The following is a 13545-nucleotide window of genomic DNA, read 5'->3' as shown; positions in this document are numbered from 1 at the left end:
AAGTCATTTGCAAGCGATTCCGAGCGGTTTGGCGAGAAAAAAAGCCAAGATGAAATTTTACCGGCAAAGGCCGTATTTCGCTCCAAAACGTCGAAATAGGCCTTAAAACAAGGGTTTTGAAGGAAATTTCACTTTGAAAGTTTTTGTCGGGGAAAAAGCGGATTTGCATTGAAAACGACGTAGAACGGCCTAATAAGCTGTTCTAAGTCATTTGCAAGCGATTCCGAGCGGTTTGGCGAGAAAAAAAGCCAAGATGAAATTTTACCGGCAAAGGCCGTATTTCGCTCCAAAACGTCGAAATAGGCCTTAAAACAAGGGTTTTGAAGGAAATTTCACTTTGAAAGTTTTTGTCGGGGAAAAAGCGGATTTGCATTGAAAACGACGTAGAACGGCCTAATAAGCTGTTCTAAGTCATTTGCAAGCGATTCCGAGCGGTTTGGCGAGAAAAAAAGCCAAGATGAAATTTTACCGGCAAAGGCCGTATTTCGCTCCAAAACGTCGAAATAGGCCTTAAAACAAGGGTTTTGAAGGAAATTTCACTTTGAAAGTTTTTGTCGGGGAAAAAGCGGATTTGCATTGAAAACGACGTAGAACGGCCTAATAAGCTGTTCTAAGTCATTTGCAAGCGATTCCGAGCGGTTTGGCGAGAAAAAAAGCCAAGATGAAATTTTACCGGCAAAGGCCGTATTTCGCTCCAAAACGTCGAAATAGGCCTTAAAACAAGGGTTTTGAAGGAAATTTCACTTTGAAAGTTTTTGTCGGGGAAAAAGCGGATTTGCATTGAAAACGACGTAGAACGGCCTAATAAGCTGTTCTAAGTCATTTGCAAGCGATTCCGAGCGGTTTGGCGAGAAAAAAGCCAAGATGAAATTTTACCGGCAAAGGCCGTATTTCGCTCCAAAACGTCGAAATAGGCCTTAAAACAAGGGTTTTGAAGGAAATTTCACTTTGAAAGTTTTTGTCGGGGAAAAAGCGGATTTGCATTGAAAACGACGTAGAACGGCCTAATAAGCTGTTCTAAGTCATTTGCAAGCGATTCCGAGCGGTTTGGCGAGAAAAAAAGCCAAGATGAAATTTTACCGGCAAAGGCCGTATTTCGCTCCAAAACGTCGAAATAGGCCTTAAAACAAGGGTTTTGAAGGAAATTTCACTTTGAAAGTTTTTGTCGGGGAAAAAGCGGATTTGCATTGAAAACGACGTAGAACGGCCTAATAAGCTGTTCTAAGTCATTTGCAAGCGATTCCGAGCGGTTTGGCGAGAAAAAAAGCCAAGATGAAATTTTACCGGCAAAGGCCGTATTTCGCTCCAAAACGTCGAAATAGGCCTTAAAACAAGGGTTTTGAAGGAAATTTCACTTTGAAAGTTTTTGTCGGGGAAAAAGCGGATTTGCATTGAAAACGACGTAGAACGGCCTAATAAGCTGTTCTAAGTCATTTGCAAGCGATTCCGAGCGGTTTGGCGAGAAAAAAAGCCAAGATGAAATTTTACCGGCAAAGGCCGTATTTCGCTCCAAAACGTCGAAATAGGCCTTAAAACAAGGGTTTTGAAGGAAATTTCACTTTGAAAGTTTTTGTCGGGGAAAAAGCGGATTTGCATTGAAAACGACGTAGAACGGCCTAATAAGCTGTTCTAAGTCATTTGCAAGCGATTCCGAGCGGTTTGGCGAGAAAAAAAGCCAAGATGAAATTTTACCGGCAAAGGCCGTATTTCGCTCCAAAACGTCGAAATAGGCCTTAAAACAAGGGTTTTGAAGGAAATTTCACTTTGAAAGTTTTTGTCGGGGAAAAAGCGGATTTGCATTGAAAACGACGTAGAACGGCCTAATAAGCTGTTCTAAGTCATTTGCAAGCGATTCCGAGCGGTTTGGCGAGAAAAAAAGCCAAGATGAAATTTTACCGGCAAAGGCCGTATTTCGCTCCAAAACGTCGAAATAGGCCTTAAAACAAGGGTTTTGAAGGAAATTTCACTTTGAAAGTTTTTGTCGGGGAAAAAGCGGATTTGCATTGAAAACGACGTAGAACGGCCTAATAAGCTGTTCTAAGTCATTTGCAAGCGATTCCGAGCGGTTTGGCGAGAAAAAAAGCCAAGATGAAATTTTACCGGCAAAGGCCGTATTTCGCTCCAAAACGTCGAAATAGGCCTTAAAACAAGGGTTTTGAAGGAAATTTCACTTTGAAATTTTTTGTCGGGGAAAAAGCGGATTTGCATTGAAAACGACGTAGAACGGCCTAATAAGCTGTTCTAAGTCATTTGCAAGCGATTCCGAGCGGTTTGGCGAGAAAAAAAGCCAAGATGAAATTTTACCGGCAAAGGCCGTATTTCGCTCCAAAACGTCGAAATAGGCCTTAAAACAAGGGTTTTGAAGGAAATTTCACTTTGAAATTTTTTGTCGGGGAAAAAGCGGATTTGCATTGAAAACGACGTAGAACGGCCTAATAAGCTGTTCTAAGTCATTTGCAAGCGATTCCGAGCGGTTTGGCGAGAAAAAAAGCCAAGATGAAATTTTACCGGCAAAGGCCGTATTTCGCTCCAAAACGTCGAAATAGGCCTTAAAACAAGGGTTTTGAAGGAAATTTCACTTTGAAATTTTTTGTCGGGGAAAAAGCGGATTTGCATTGAAAACGACGTAGAACGGCCTAATAAGCTGTTCTAAGTCATTTGCAAGCGATTCCGAGCGGTTTGGCGAGAAAAAAAGCCAAGATGAAATTTTACCGGCAAAGGCCGTATTTCGCTCCAAAACGTCGAAATAGGCCTTAAAACAAGGGTTTTGAAGGAAATTTCACTTTGAAAGTTTTTGTCGGGGAAAAAGCGGATTTGCATTGAAAACGACGTAGAACGGCCTAATAAGCTGTTCTAAGTCATTTGCAAGCGATTCCGAGCGGTTTGGCGAGAAAAAAAGCCAAGATGAAATTTTACCGGCAAAGGCCGTATTTCGCTCCAAAACGTCGAAATAGGCCTTAAAACAAGGGTTTTGAAGGAAATTTCACTTTGAAAGTTTTTGTCGGGGAAAAAGCGGATTTGCATTGAAAACGACGTAGAACGGCCTAATAAGCTGTTCTAAGTCATTTGCAAGCGATTCCGAGCGGTTTGGCGAGAAAAAAAGCCAAGATGAAATTTTACCGGCAAAGGCCGTATTTCGCTCCAAAACGTCGAAATAGGCCTTAAAACAAGGGTTTTGAAGGAAATTTCACTTTGAAAGTTTTTGTCGGGGAAAAAGCGGATTTGCATTGAAAACGACGTAGAACGGCCTAATAAGCTGTTCTAAGTCATTTGCAAGCGATTCCGAGCGGTTTGGCGAGAAAAAAAGCCAAGATGAAATTTTACCGGCAAAGGCCGTATTTCGCTCCAAAACGTCGAAATAGGCCTTAAAACAAGGGTTTTGAAGGAAATTTCACTTTGAAAGTTTTTGTCGGGGAAAAAGCGGATTTGCATTGAAAACGACGTAGAACGGCCTAATAAGCTGTTCTAAGTCATTTGCAAGCGATTCCGAGCGGTTTGGCGAGAAAAAAAGCCAAGATGAAATTTTACCGGCAAAGGCCGTATTTCGCTCCAAAACGTCGAAATAGGCCTTAAAACAAGGGTTTTGAAGGAAATTTCACTTTGAAAGTTTTTGTCGGGGAAAAAGCGGATTTGCATTGAAAACGACGTAGAACGGCCTAATAAGCTGTTCTAAGTCATTTGCAAGCGATTCCGAGCGGTTTGGCGAGAAAAAAAGCCAAGATGAAATTTTACCGGCAAAGGCCGTATTTCGCTCCAAAACGTCGAAATAGGCCTTAAAACAAGGGTTTTGAAGGAAATTTCACTTTGAAAGTTTTTGTCGGGGAAAAAGCGGATTTGCATTGAAAACGACGTAGAACGGCCTAATAAGCTGTTCTAAGTCATTTGCAAGCGATTCCGAGCGGTTTGGCGAGAAAAAAAGCCAAGATGAAATTTTACCGGCAAAGGCCGTATTTCGCTCCAAAACGTCGAAATAGGCCTTAAAACAAGGGTTTTGAAGGAAATTTCACTTTGAAAGTTTTTGTCGGGGAAAAAGCGGATTTGCATTGAAAACGACGTAGAACGGCCTAATAAGCTGTTCTAAGTCATTTGCAAGCGATTCCGAGCGGTTTGGCGAGAAAAAAAGCCAAGATGAAATTTTACCGGCAAAGGCCGTATTTCGCTCCAAAACGTCGAAATAGGCCTTAAAACAAGGGTTTTGAAGGAAATTTCACTTTGAAAGTTTTTGTCGGGGAAAAAGCGGATTTGCATTGAAAACGACGTAGAACGGCCTAATAAGCTGTTCTAAGTCATTTGCAAGCGATTCCGAGCGGTTTGGCGAGAAAAAAAGCCAAGATGAAATTTTACCGGCAAAGGCCGTATTTCGCTCCAAAACGTCGAAATAGGCCTTAAAACAAGGGTTTTGAAGGAAATTTCACTTTGAAATTTTTTGTCGGGGAAAAAGCGGATTTGCATTGAAAACGACGTAGAACGGCCTAATAAGCTGTTCTAAGTCATTTGCAAGCGATTCCGAGCGGTTTGGCGAGAAAAAAAGCCAAGATGAAATTTTACCGGCAAAGGCCGTATTTCGCTCCAAAACGTCGAAATAGGCCTTAAAACAAGGGTTTTGAAGGAAATTTCACTTTGAAATTTTTTGTCGGGGAAAAAGCGGATTTGCATTGAAAACGACGTAGAACGGCCTAATAAGCTGTTCTAAGTCATTTGCAAGCGATTCCGAGCGGTTTGGCGAGAAAAAAAGCCAAGATGAAATTTTACCGGCAAAGGCCGTATTTCGCTCCAAAACGTCGAAATAGGCCTTAAAACAAGGGTTTTGAAGGAAATTTCACTTTGAAATTTTTTGTCGGGGAAAAAGCGGATTTGCATTGAAAACGACGTAGAACGGCCTAATAAGCTGTTCTAAGTCATTTGCAAGCGATTCCGAGCGGTTTGGCGAGAAAAAAAGCCAAGATGAAATTTTACCGGCAAAGGCCGTATTTCGCTCCAAAACGTCGAAATAGGCCTTAAAACAAGGGTTTTGAAGGAAATTTCACTTTGAAATTTTTTGTCGGGGAAAAAGCGGATTTGCATTGAAAACGACGTAGAACGGCCTAATAAGCTGTTCTAAGTCATTTGCAAGCGATTCCGAGCGGTTTGGCGAGAAAAAAAGCCAAGATGAAATTTTACCGGCAAAGGCCGTATTTCGCTCCAAAACGTCGAAATAGGCCTTAAAACAAGGGTTTTGAAGGAAATTTCACTTTGAAATTTTTTGTCGGGGAAAAAGCGGATTTGCATTGAAAACGACGTAGAACGGCCTAATAAGCTGTTCTAAGTCATTTGCAAGCGATTCCGAGCGGTTTGGCGAGAAAAAAAGCCAAGATGAAATTTTACCGGCAAAGGCCGTATTTCGCTCCAAAACGTCGAAATAGGCCTTAAAACAAGGGTTTTGAAGGAAATTTCACTTTGAAATTTTTTGTCGGGGAAAAAGCGGATTTGCATTGAAAACGACGTAGAACGGCCTAATAAGCTGTTCTAAGTCATTTGCAAGCGATTCCGAGCGGTTTGGCGAGAAAAAAAGCCAAGATGAAATTTTACCGGCAAAGGCCGTATTTCGCTCCAAAACGTCGAAATAGGCCTTAAAACAAGGGTTTTGAAGGAAATTTCACTTTGAAATTTTTTGTCGGGGAAAAAGCGGATTTGCATTGAAAACGACGTAGAACGGCCTAATAAGCTGTTCTAAGTCATTTGCAAGCGATTCCGAGCGGTTTGGCGAGAAAAAAAGCCAAGATGAAATTTTACCGGCAAAGGCCGTATTTCGCTCCAAAACGTCGAAATAGGCCTTAAAACAAGGGTTTTGAAGGAAATTTCACTTTGAAATTTTTTGTCGGGGAAAAAGCGGATTTGCATTGAAAACGACGTAGAACGGCCTAATAAGCTGTTCTAAGTCATTTGCAAGCGATTCCGAGCGGTTTGGCGAGAAAAAAAGCCAAGATGAAATTTTACCGGCAAAGGCCGTATTTCGCTCCAAAACGTCGAAATAGGCCTTAAAACAAGGGTTTTGAAGGAAATTTCACTTTGAAATTTTTTGTCGGGGAAAAAGCGGATTTGCATTGAAAACGACGTAGAACGGCCTAATAAGCTGTTCTAAGTCATTTGCAAGCGATTCCGAGCGGTTTGGCGAGAAAAAAAGCCAAGATGAAATTTTACCGGCAAAGGCCGTATTATGCTTCAAAACGTCGAAATAGGCCTTAAAACAGCGGTTTGGAGCCAAATTATCACTTTGAAATTTTTTGTCTGGGAAAAGTCGGATTTGCATTGAAAACGACGTAGAACGGCCTAATAAGCTGTTCTAAGTCATTTGCAAGCGATTCCGAGCGGTTTGGCGAGAAAAAAAGCCAAGATGAAATTTTACCGGCAAAGGCCGTATTATGCTTCAAAACGTCGAAATAGGCCTTAAAACAGCGGTTTGGAGCCAAATTATCACTTTGAAATTTTTTGTCTGGGAAAAGTCGGATTTGCATTGAAAACGACGTAGAACGGCCTAATAAGCTGTTCTAAGTCATTTGCAAGCGATTCCGAGCGGTTTGGCGAGAAAAAAAGCCAAGATGAAAAATTCCGTGAAACTGCCGGATTTGCATTGGAAACATCCTTGTACACCCTTTCCACTCTAATCATCCTTGTACACCCTGTCCGCTCTGATCATCCTTGTACACCCTGTTCACTCTGATCATCCTTGTACACCCTGTCCACTCTGTACATCCTTGTACACCCTGTTCACTCTGATCATCCTTGTACACCCTGTCCACTCTAACCATCCTTGTACACCCTGTCCACTCTGATCATCCTTGTACACCCTGTCCACTCTAACCATCCTTGTACACCCTGTCCACTCTGATCATCCTTGTACACCCCGTTCACTCTAATCACCCTTGTACACCCTGTTCACTCTATTCACCCTTGTACACCCTGTCCACTCTGTACATCCTTGTACGCCCTGTCCACTCTGACCATCCTTGTACGCACCCTGTCCACTCTGTACATCCTTGTACACCCTGTCCACTCTATCCATCCTTGTACACCCTGGTCACTCTGACAATCCTTGTGCACCCTGGTGACTCTACATAATAATACTAATAAGTTTATTGCAAATTCATGCCCGAAGGCTAAATGCAAATAACATACATAAAAGAACAGGGTACAAAATAGGTATAAAAGCTGCTAATCTAAATATACAACATAATTGTCTATAACTAGTGAAGGGTTTGACTTCTCTTTTGTAAGCAATGGAAGACGTAACGTCCCACCTTTTCTATAATTTGTGGGGTTTTGGTAGTTAGAAGAAGAATAGTCTTTTCTTTGTCTGTAAGCTTAGCGAAATTCGGATAGATTTTAGTGGTCGGAATAGACAACTCATTTCGTGCATTATCATGAAATGAACAGTTTGAAATAAAGTGTATTTCGTCTCCCACGGCATTTGTATTGCAATACTTACAAAGTCTTTCGTATATAGGTAATTTTCTATACCGGCCTCTCTCTATTTCAAGAGGATGAGCACTAACTCTAATTTTGCTAATGGCTGAGCGCAGATCAAAATCTGCAAGATCATGATAACTCTCTATATTGTACATGGTTTTACATTTTGCACAGAATCTTAACTTACCGCTGTCGTTTACCAAGGTATGAAAAAATTACCTTTATACGAAAGACTTTGTAAGTATTGCAATGCAAATGCCGTGGAAGACGAAATACACTTTATTTCAAACTGTTCATTTCATGATAATGCACGAAATGAGTTGTCTATTCCGACCACTAAAATCTATCCGAATTTCGCTAAGCTTACAGACAAAGAAAAGACTATTCTTCTTCTAACTACCAAAACCCCACAAATTATAGAAAAGGTGGGACGTTACGTCTTCCATTGCTTACAAAAGAGAAGTCAAACCTTTCAATAGTTATAGACAATTATGTTGTATATTTAGATTAGCGGCTTTTATACCTATTTTGTACCCTGTTCTTTTATTTATGTTATTTGCATTAAGCCTTCGGGCATGAATTTGCAATAAACTTATTAGTATTATTATGTAGAGTCACCAGGGTGCACAAGGATTGTCAGAGTGACCAGGGTGTACAAGGATGTACAGAGTGGACAGGGTGTACAAGGATGTACAGAGTAGACAGGGTGCGTACAAGGATGGTCAGAGTGGACAGGGTGTACGGATGTACAGAGTGGACAGGGTGTACAAGGGTGAATAGAGTGAACAGGGTGTACAAGGATGGTTAGAGTGGACAGGGTGTACAAGGATGGTTAGAGTGGAGTACAGGGTGTACAAGGATGGTCAGAGTGAACAGGGTGTGCACGGATGGTCAGAGTGAACAAGGTGTGCAAGGGTAGTCAGGGTGGACAGGATAGTATGTATGGTGTAGTATAGTATAGTACAGTACAGTATAGTACAGTACAGTATAGTATATATAGTATAGTATAGTTTAGTATGTATAGTATAGTATAGTATGTATAGTATATATAGTGTAGTATAGTATAGTATAGTTTAGTATAGTATAGTATGATGTATATAAACTCAGCACAAAAAGTTTGGAAACTTAACTTTGGTCGATCATATCTCCATTGTTTCTTGATCAATTTCAATGATTTATATATCATTACACAGCTTGTGTGATTTTCTTTCCCATGATTTCAAACTTGATATGGTTGTAAATTAATGCAACAGGCACCAGACCTGCTTATACGAGCAGGTCACATGAAAAAAGTGCCCAGATTACCCTACTAATGTCAAACGCTCAATTCAGTATTTTTTCTTCCTCTGGTAGCACATGGCTTTTGTACGAGGGTAATATGAAACTCAAATCAACAAAACACATTAATATGAAAGCCAAGGATAGTCTTCATCCAAACAAAAAAAAAATGCGTAAAGGAGCCTCAGTTATAATGAAGGTGGCTTAATACTAAATACACCAGCCATGCACTGTCACCACAGCCCGGCACATCCTCCTCATGCTTGTCACCAGTTTTGTTACGCGGCCCCTGGCTATTCTTCCACAAGGAGTCGTCGCAGGTCGACCAGTATTGTTTTGTTGATCATTCTTGCATGCACAGCTCGCCCAAGCTGATCAGTGATCACAGAGTCTGAGGCTGTGTTCAATTGTGTTGAGATCTGGGCTGCAGGACGGCCATTCTATTCTCTGTATTCCTGCATCCTGGAGGTGGTCTGAAATGGCTCTCATTCTGTATGGACGTGCACCATCATCTTGCAGATCTTGCATATTGCAGAGGTAAGTATCTTGGAAATGTGACTGGATTGAGAAAGGTGTCTCTATGTCTTGACACATCGAGGTTGCTTAGGATGATTAGCCTGGTTTTTCCTCTGGCAGTTAACGTTGTACTGCCCCACACTATGACACTTACTCCAACAAAACAATCAGTCAGTCTATCTGTACAACAGTCAGCGTAGGGTTCTCCTCGTTGCCCACACATTCATCTACCCATCCAACAGTCTAAATAAATCTACTCTTATCTGTAGCTGTGAACATAACATTTCTCCACACAGTTCCATTCACGATGTGGACAACACCACCACAAATGGGTTTGGCGCTGCGCTGAGTGTTTGACACTAGCATGGCAATTTGGGCACTTTTTTCCTACAACCCACTCGCGTAAGCAGGCCTGGTGCTTGCTCAATGAGATTGCAACTATAATGAGCTGGGTATCATAGGAAAGGAAATTACACAGGCTTTCCAACGATATATAATGCATTGAAATTGATCAAGAAACAACGGAAATATGATCAACCAAAGTAAAGTTTCCAAACTTTTTGTGCGTAGTTTATATAACGGAGGGGGCCCCAAATTTGCCACTTTTTTTCTAACTCACATTTTTCAAATGTAAATTTTGTGAACCTGGTGATACCATGGGGCTATATTATAAGTGCAGTTGTTAGACTTTTTACATACGTGTTGTCATGGTGATTGATCGAATATTAAGGTGATAGGTCAATTGGTTGTTACGCGCCGTAATTCCGTTATCTTTTCCAGGGTGTTCCATAAATTCACCACTTTTACAAGAAGTCAAGATTTGCCCAAAATGTTGACTAAACCTGCTTTCCAGGCACTGGATTTTATTGCCAACGTTGAGGGGTTCCCTTTCTGTGGCAAACAGGCAAATATTTTGCAGAGCGTCGGAATGAAACACGCATTTTTGGATATGGTTAAGTCGGCTTTACACAACGCGAAGTTCTATGCAGAACGCCATGGCGGAAATAGTATGCAGTGTTCTCGCCCTTTTTTCACAGCATCGGGGTAGGGGTTCGGGGGCTGCCGAAAGCCCCGGGCGGGGTCCAGGGGCAGAGCCCAGAAGCTCTTGCATTTTAGACTATTGAGAAGGCTTCTTTTTTCTGTTTTGAGGGTCAGATTTATGATAATCGTGGCATTCAACAAACTTCTCGACAGGACCTTGACATACACACTTCTTGGCTAAACTTGAACAAAGTATTCTTTTCATATCAAACTTTAACATGTTATGCTTGTAAGAAAAGTAAAAGTAACCTTGTTATTGTAGCTTAACATGTCAAAAATTAAGAAAACTCAAAGTGGCGAATTTAGGGTACAGTGGCGAATTTGGGGCCCCCTCCGTTATATATACAGACACAGGTAGTAAATTAGCATGCTCATTTGCATACTCGGGACAAAGTAAATGAAGCCGTCTCTCATCTCGTCCTCAGGATACACTAGTGTAGGTGCTCCCTGGGTACGAGGTTGGGTTCAGCTATTCGTGGAAGGTGTACAGTCGTAACCTGTACCGTTTGTGTCCTGTTTCTGTGCCACGTTTCACCTTTCCGTGCCAAGTTGGCAACATTTGTGACAAATCTGTAATGGACGGGGACTGTGCCACCACAGAGGACCAATGTATGAAGCGGTTCGGGAAGAAAAAGCCTCACCGGGCTTGCTTGGTGCTGGCTCGGGGAGGGAGCAAGGGGATCCCGCTGAAGAACATCAAGCCTCTGGCGGGGACGCCGCTGGTGGGCTGGGTCCTCCGCGCCGCCATAGACTCCGAGGTGTTCGACAGGTAAAACATAGCAGAAAGAAACTAGTAACGTTAAACATCAGATTTATGTCGATTTTGTTGGTGGTGACGTGGTAACGAGTGGTGTGTTTATTTAGCAACTTGAAGTGGCCGGATCTATTGATAAGTAAACGTGCTTTGTAATCTCCAGCTGCAAGCAGATGTGGCAGTCACCAGCTTGATTTATATATAATAATTATAACGTTATATGTATATAATCGTATATAGAATACAACTCGGTGTATTCAGTATCACCCGAGGTACCAGCCCGACCGCGTGTTGGATCGCCCGCAGGAGGGCCAAGACCGAGGGCGATGCGGAATACACCATGTTTTTGGCGGCGCTTTAGGAGCGAGCCTAATACAGTAGAATCCGTTTAACTGCACTGCCCATGTGTCAGCGTTGTTGGTGCAATTATCCGGCTTGTGCAATAATGCAAAGGGCCCAGCTGGACCGCAGCACCATGGGCAAACAGACGAAATTATGTAGTTATTAACTTTATTTGCATATACAGTATTCAAGGACATGTAAACAAATCTTGTGAAGTTTACCAAGATACTGTACAGATTAAACTTAACATGTTTTTTCTTCTTCACAGGCTGAATAACACCCCAGAGTTGAGACTTACTTGACCTTAGTATCTAACGTTTCAGTTCTTGCGCTACCATAAACCCTCATAGAAGCAGCAAAATATTGAGTTCACAGTACCAGTTGCAGGATTCACAAACAAGTACTGATATCTTTACATGGCTGTGGTACATGTGGTTATAATTGCAATATAGATGTTTAAATCAGTGGCTAGGTACGCGGATTCAGCTCTGCCATAAAAGATTTTGACAGATGATCACATCAGCACCGCACCACCAAAAGCGACTGCTATGTCCGTCTACGCGTCTGCTGCCCTTGCTGAGTAGGCGCGCGTCTCTTACTTTATTTAATGGTGCCGACACGACCCACCCGGGACCTCCCATATGATTCCTATCAACGTGATTGTCAATAGAGACCGCCTTCTTTTGTTACTCAAACCACTTTTAAACATATTGGCGGTATTGCGCCTTTACAACGGCAGGTATCGGCTCGTTTGTACCGCGCTTGCCGATTTTTAGCGCACCTTTTTAGTTAACTTGTCAGGGATTTTCGAAAAATTTTGGTGCAGTTTATTAATATCTGGCATTGGTGACAATGTGCTGTGCAGATATGCGGAGTCACTAACAATGCAGTGAATAGGAACCGGTTTGGGTATTCGGTGCAATTAAATGGAATGTGCGTTAATCCGAGGTGCAATTAAGTGGCTTCTACTGTAGTATACTTTACGCCCGATTTGTAAGAATTCCCAGAATTGTACAGGCATGTCTGGAATGTGTTCGTGCATGCGTAGTTGCAACATATGAGTATTCCCTGGGGAATTTGTTTTGAAGGTGCCTGTCCCTCTTTTGAATTGGAAGTAACGGGGTTGGCAAATAGTTTGATGGAATGGTTTGTCATGGATTTGTCAAAGTGTATATCTTTGAGTTTGATGTAATCGGGTAGTGATCATGGTTGTTTATTTTAGCGTTCAATGTTGGGAGGGCTTGTTGTAACGATCTGTACATATATATATAAAGACGTTTTTTGTTTGTAACAAGGGCAAACAATATGTTGCACATATTTTTGGTTGATTAGATGCAATTAGAATGAATGGAAAAGTATGATCGTCATGAACTAAATCAGTAGACCTGTTGTAAGTAAATTGCTTTTTTTGTTGCAATAGCGAGCAATATGTTAAACTCGTTTTATACTGATAGTGATACGGTTCAAGTAGGAAAATGGATATATGGAAGTTTGATGTTTGAAAAATTTATTTTTGTAATGTAAGATGGTCATGAAGAAATCATCCTTTGAGTTTGAACAAGAGTTCTACGACCTCATACCTTCGCCAAATGATTTTGACCTTTATGACTGACGTATTAGGAGTGTTTTTCATCAATCAAAAATCATACCAGTTGATCCTCCTCACCCAAATAACATAAGTTGTCCAAACCTCTATGAGCTTAACAAAGAAGGTTATGCTAACATTTATCATCAATAATGCAAATAAGCTCCTTATTAGCATAATTTGATTCAATGGTGTTCACATTCACACAACTTCTAAATGCCACAAGTATGAAATTGCCGTTATTTACTAGTATGGAATGATAGTAGTTTCTCATTAATTATGCAAATTAGGCCTACATTTGCATAATGTCTATCTATTGACATTCCTCTCTTCCTCAGTTACAAATGTCACATATTTGAATAGTCATATCATGGAGCACAGCAGGTTTTTAAAATTGCCTCATTAATTATAATCTGATTTGCATAATTATCATCCAATCATACAAAGCATCACGTAAGCTATCTACATACCAAAAATCATGACCATCCATCAAGCCCACCTTGAGTTATAGTATTTTCTCATTAATTATGTAAATGAGGTTCTCATTTGCATAGCTGATATCTATTAATATTTCTCTCTTCCT

General features: G+C 41.2%; 1 protein-coding gene across 1 annotated transcript in view; it reads left to right on the top strand.

Annotated features, from left to right (window-relative positions):
• The first annotated feature begins 10697 nt into the window (after positions 1–10697).
• The window catches only part of LOC136421325 (N-acylneuraminate cytidylyltransferase-like), a 40580-nt gene continuing 37732 nt past the window's right edge, over positions 10698–13545 (top strand). The window contains exon 1 of the mRNA XM_066408552.1: positions 10698–11050. Coding sequence (XP_066264649.1) covers positions 10857–11050 — 194 coding nt within the window. The 5' untranslated portion in view covers positions 10698–10856. The remainder of the gene's footprint in view (positions 11051–13545) is intronic.

The sequence above is a fragment of the Branchiostoma lanceolatum genome, chromosome 16 (assembly GCF_035083965.1).
Source record: "Branchiostoma lanceolatum isolate klBraLanc5 chromosome 16, klBraLanc5.hap2, whole genome shotgun sequence".
Lineage (NCBI taxonomy): Eukaryota > Metazoa > Chordata > Leptocardii > Amphioxiformes > Branchiostomatidae > Branchiostoma > Branchiostoma lanceolatum.
This window is presented reverse-complemented; position numbering and strand designations above follow the sequence as displayed.